This window comes from Octopus bimaculoides, chromosome 12 (assembly GCF_001194135.2).
Source record: "Octopus bimaculoides isolate UCB-OBI-ISO-001 chromosome 12, ASM119413v2, whole genome shotgun sequence".
NCBI classification, from domain to species: domain Eukaryota; kingdom Metazoa; phylum Mollusca; class Cephalopoda; order Octopoda; family Octopodidae; genus Octopus; species Octopus bimaculoides.
The window spans coordinates 47165301-47170875 of NC_068992.1; the positions used below are offsets into that span (position 1 = coordinate 47165301).

Consider the following 5575-nt stretch of genomic DNA (forward strand, 5'->3'; position numbering starts at 1 on the left):
TATATATATATATATATATATATATATATATATATGACCCCTTGGAAGGTGTCTGGATCCGTCGCAAGATTACTGATTTTAGTCGACAGAGTGGACTGGTGTACAGTCAAATGAAGTCTTTTGAACAAGAACATAACACATCGCCATGTTCAAGAGTCGAAACGACAATCTTATGATAAAGATTATCTCACCTTGATCACATATACATGTATATATTTAGAAATACATATGCCTATATATATATATATGAATATGTGCGTAAGATAAATATGAACGAATGTATATATACACAAGTGTGTCCGTGTGAAGAGAAAGAAGATCAAATAGACAGATAGATAGATACGCTAACAACCGGAAAGACAGACAGACAGACAGACAGACAAATAGATAGATAGATACAAACAGATAGATAGACAGACAGACAGATAGATAGATAAGTAGATAGATAGAGAGATATATATATTATAGCCACACAAGGCTAAATACAGAAAATGGACAAATTACAAAGTAGAGCTTTTATTTGGGGGAAAGGGGGATAATTTCGATCAAAAGGGATCGCGGAAATAAAGGGGGGGGCATTTCGATCAAAAGGGATCGCGGGAAGGTAAGTAGATAGATAGATAAGTAGATAGATAGATAAGTAGATAGATAGATAAGTAGATAGATAGATAGATAGATAGACAGACATTCAGACAGACAGACAGATAGATAGAAAGATAAGCAGACAGATATGTAGGTAGGTAGTTAGGTTAGCTAAGATTAGATTAGATAAGATATAAAAATATGTTCCAAAGCACACAGTGACAGGCCAGATGGTTAGAGATTTCGGGAAGAATTCTACAACTAGGATCAAGACTTTATTTTGTCTTGAAAATCGAACCTCTTGAAAAATTCTGTGAGGCAGTTAAATGAAACGCCAACTTCCAACTAACCAGTATCTTTAGCTCAGTACTTACGCTCAAACTTCTATAACTACATATGTCTCCGTGCGTGTGTTTGTACGCATACATAAATGTATATGTATATATATATATACATACAGGCATAGACATGCTTATGCATGTGCTTACATATTTGTATGTAATGGTGTATAGGTATCTAAGTAGTTTTATACACATGCATTATTTATGACGTTTTGCACATTATCTGTTTTATCGATAGTTTAAAAATAAGTTCTGGTATTTTTATGGCGTATAATCACTATATTCATAAGTCAATTCTTTAAAGATTTATATTGCAAACTCCCGCATGTATACGCAAATACACACACGTCCGAACGGCTATGCACAGACGCGTCGATAAATAAAATATATGTTTATGTCTATACATATATATGTGTGTGTGTGTGTGTGTGTGGGTGTGTGTGTGTGTGTGTATGTGGGTTTGTAAGTATGTATTTATATATGTATACCCGAGTATGTCTATGTAGGTTTCTTTGCTTTATAATTATACATGCATGTGTATCTCTCTCTTTCTCTCTCTCTCTCTCTCTCTTTCTCTCTCTCTCTCTCTCTCTCTCTCTCTCTCATTATATATATACACACACATACACAAGCATGCATGCACACGCACATATATACATATATACGTCTGCATGCGTGTGGGTATGTGGGGGGTTGTGTATCTGTGTGTCTATGTATATATAATATGTAGTTCGCTAAATAAAAGTTAAAGTATTGTTACGGCAAGTCTTGTGAACATCTGTTGGCTTTTACGTTTTCACAAATCGAATGTGCAGCACACGTTAAAAACAACCTCACAACCGCACTTATGTGAAGAAACTTCCGGTCTAGCATATACGGGTGCTGAGCTGTTGTAAGGGTACAACATCGTACGTTGATATTTGTAGAGATTTGTGTTATATCATTTACATGATTAGAATATGGATACATGTAAGAATAAGAAACAGCTATGAAGTTAATATTAAAAATAAAGAATGACAAAATGAGAAATGACAGAATGAGAAAATAAAATAGAAATTTATAAGGACATATAGTTATGCAAACCCGTTTGCCGATTTCGAGGTTATTGGTTAATAAGTAAATTTTATTGATAACGATTTTATATATTTTATATGAAGGCAATGGCGCGCGTGCGTGGATTTGAATTATAGGACATGGTTTATGTGATTGTTATAGCTCAATATTATTACATTTTAATACATATTGGATGAACTTGTGAGCATTTAAGCAAGTGTTCTTCAATGTGTCAACATTTCTTTAAGATTTCTCACTTTGAATTTCGATAATATTCAGAAATATTATTGTTTCTCACCATAATGCTATTTTCACCTGTACATAAGTGGCGTCTGTTTTTGATTTGCATATGGACAGCGTCGCTGTAATTTGCTCTACTGAGTAGCAACGACAGTATCAGGGTTTTGTTAAGATATAATTTGATTTTCTTTTGCTTATTGTATTTTTTTTTCTACAAATCTGAAAAACTCCCTATATTCTATTAAGTGTCTTCAGTAGTGTTAAAAAATGGTAGGGAAAAGCACGTGTGAACAATATTATATTTAGCGCCATTTCATCTGAATATTGCATGACAGGAAGTGTAAGCATATGTACGTAATATTTTCGAACCTAATAGATTTTAGTTCATTATTATAAAGACTCCTAATACTTGGTTTCACATTTGATTTTCAACAGGTTTTCTGTAAACTGTTGGGCATTAGCATATATTAATATATGCGAGTTTTACATATTTGCAAACATTTGTATTAATGTGCATTTAAATGTAGCTCAACATTTACGAATTTAGCTTAAAATTTATAGTGAGGTTTTGAAGACATATTAGTAAGGTCATTTATTCAAGTTATCTAAAAAAAAATACTCCCGTCTTCATTATCCTTAATAAGCGTTTCGTTTGCAAGCATATAGTGTGCACGGGTCCAAATCATGAAGGTAAGAGAAAGTTCACAGTAAACCATCATCTGCATAAAGACATCGTTATCACTTGTCTAATTCCACTTGGGGCAGGGTGTGGCCGAGAAATTCGTGGGAGGTTTTTCAAACACACCTTGTATGGTCACTGGTGTGTTGTGATGAAACCACTCCTTCATAGCTCTTTGGTATAATATGTACTGTAGTAAATTACGCAATTAAAGCATCTAAGATGGATTTATTAATACAATCGTAAAACTCGCTACTGTTAAACGTCCTTTTATCGATTTCGAATGGACCTCAAGTAGGTGAATATTTTGTATTCAGACAGGATCTTTCAAGTGTACATGACGATATCTACGTCATAAGCATCTCTATCGTTATATGCTCTTACAAAATGTAAGATTATACGGAGTTGAGGATGGAGGGATAAAATTCGACAATATCTATTTGGGTAATTTGGTGTCGCATATTTAATATTATTAAATCATCTAATTATTATTCTGCTTCTATTCCATTATCAGGGTACTATCTACCTCACTAATATTGCAGTTTTGATCGAGGTTTTCTTGCCAGTTAATCTAGTCTCTGTTTTAAGTGGATTAATTAATGTACATTTACGATGAGATTTAAAATTTATATGTGATCTTTAATTGCTGCGTAGGCCTTGCATTTAAATATATAAAGCTTATAATGAAATTTTATTTTATTTTTTTGTTTCTGCTGAATGTTCATGTCCCGGTAGGATTTTACGCTAGCTTTTCCATAATTTCATGGATATTATTACTAAGACGTTGGCGTCTAGTGTAATCGGAGAATAAACATACATAAGTATATGCTTATGTGTATATGCATAAATATATACATATGACTGTGTGTGTGTGTGTGTGTGTGTGTGTGTGTGTGTGTGTGTGTGTGTGTGTGTGTGTGTGTGTGTGTGTGTGTGTGTGTGTGTGTGTGTGTGTGTGTGTGTGTTTGTATTCGTATTTGTCTTGCAATTTACTTTATGTCAGATCTACATTTATTTTGGAAAGTACTGGTGAGCTTAGAGGACAGAATCGAATACTCTCAGGTATTTACTGATCGGGGGGAAATCTGTACTTCAACAATAAAATACATTATAGTTTGTCCATTGCCCTCAGAGTGGTAAAAGAAAACATTGAAGCATGTGCTAACTACAGTTAACTCTTTCTCTACTTCTATTATCAAATTGTAATTACATGGACTTAGCATTATCTTCGATGATTCATATATAAACAGCGTAAATCCTTAACTGTTTCTGTAGATTTTGATCATGAAATTAGTTCTGTTATGTGCAATTCTGTGATATATTGAAAATAATACAATTCACTATGTGCCATTGTAATACGTTATTACTTGAGGTAAGAGCGTTAGTATTAGATGTCAAAGTTATTTATGAGGTTATTTTTGGTCGCCTGATAATATGTAATTATTTTAACCAAACGTACATTAAGTAAGGATGTCTTATCTATAACAGACTATATATTCATACATATGTACATATAACTCTGTGTGAGTGTGTGTAGTGTGTTCGTAGTGTATGTAAGCGTGTGTAAATATATATGTACGGCCCCCGACATCCTTTAATTTAAAGTATTGAATCAAGATGGAGTCTCAGCAACACACAATCAATAAAATGAAGACCAGATTGAAATGTTGGAGGTGATCGACTAAAACCGTTAACTTGTGCCCCATGATGGTCGCATACATGTGTGTGTGTGTAATATTTTGGATTAATGAGTATATATCGATTAGTGTGTTAGTGCATTGAATAAAGCCCTGGCACGGTTTGGGCTACCTGATGTCATCCGCAATTGTGATATATTTCCGTTGGATTTACTTCAGGAATTTTGTAGTCTTAGTTGAGATAATAATAATTGATTACGAGTGTCCCACGGAGTTCCACCCATGAGGAACAGTAGCAGGATGGGTCGAAACGATCGTCGTACACAATAGAACCTAATACCAAATCCATCTTCCGGCTACTTAATCAATTATTATTATCATTATTACTATATACGGATAGGGAGAGAGAGAGGGAGAGTACGAGAGAGAGAGGCAAACAGAAATAGCCAGATGGACGGACAGACAAACACAACAATCAAAGGTGTACACGGAGAGGAGATAAAGGTAGAGTGTGATAGAAAAATGGGAAAATTGAAATCGCGGTAGAAAAGAAGTAAAATAAAGGGTAGTGATAGAATGAGAGATATATGTGTGTGATAAAGATCTATATGTGTATGAATACACGTGTTTGATCAAGTTTATACTAAGTGTGACAATCAGAAATAAAACTCTCATAAAATAGGATGTTGGTTATCACACGAGGAATGAAAAAGTTGGTCACGGAGTGGGGCTGTATGAGAGTAAGGAATTTGAGGTGGGGGAGGGCAGACAATAGAAGCGAAGAATTCAAGTTGAGTGAGGGAGGGAGATAATTTGTAAGAAAACTGATTTGGAATTGACAGAGGCATACATACATGAATAGATTCGCATACACATGCAAAAACACACATGCACACATTCGCACACGCACAGACGTACACGAATAATCAAAAGCATTTATACATGTGTATGTGTGTAAGTACACATATACATATACACACACAGATATATGTACGTATATATATATATATATATATACACACACACACACACACACACACACA

The 5575-nt window shown here is 34.2% G+C and overlaps 1 protein-coding gene across 3 annotated transcripts in view; it reads left to right on the forward strand.

The window, feature by feature from the left end:
• LOC106878436 (limbic system-associated membrane protein) overlaps nt 1-5575 on the forward strand; it is a 351903-nt gene that overhangs the window by 12962 nt on the left and 333366 nt on the right. The window contains exon 1 of one of the 3 annotated variants that reach the window (XM_052972177.1): nt 3170-3189. The exons of the other annotated variants lie outside the window; for them this stretch is intronic. Within the exon in view, the coding sequence (XP_052828137.1) occupies nt 3189 (1 nt within the window). The 5' untranslated portion in view covers nt 3170-3188. Of the gene's footprint in view, nt 1-3169; nt 3190-5575 lie in introns of those variants that run through there. 3 annotated transcript variants of the gene reach the window in all.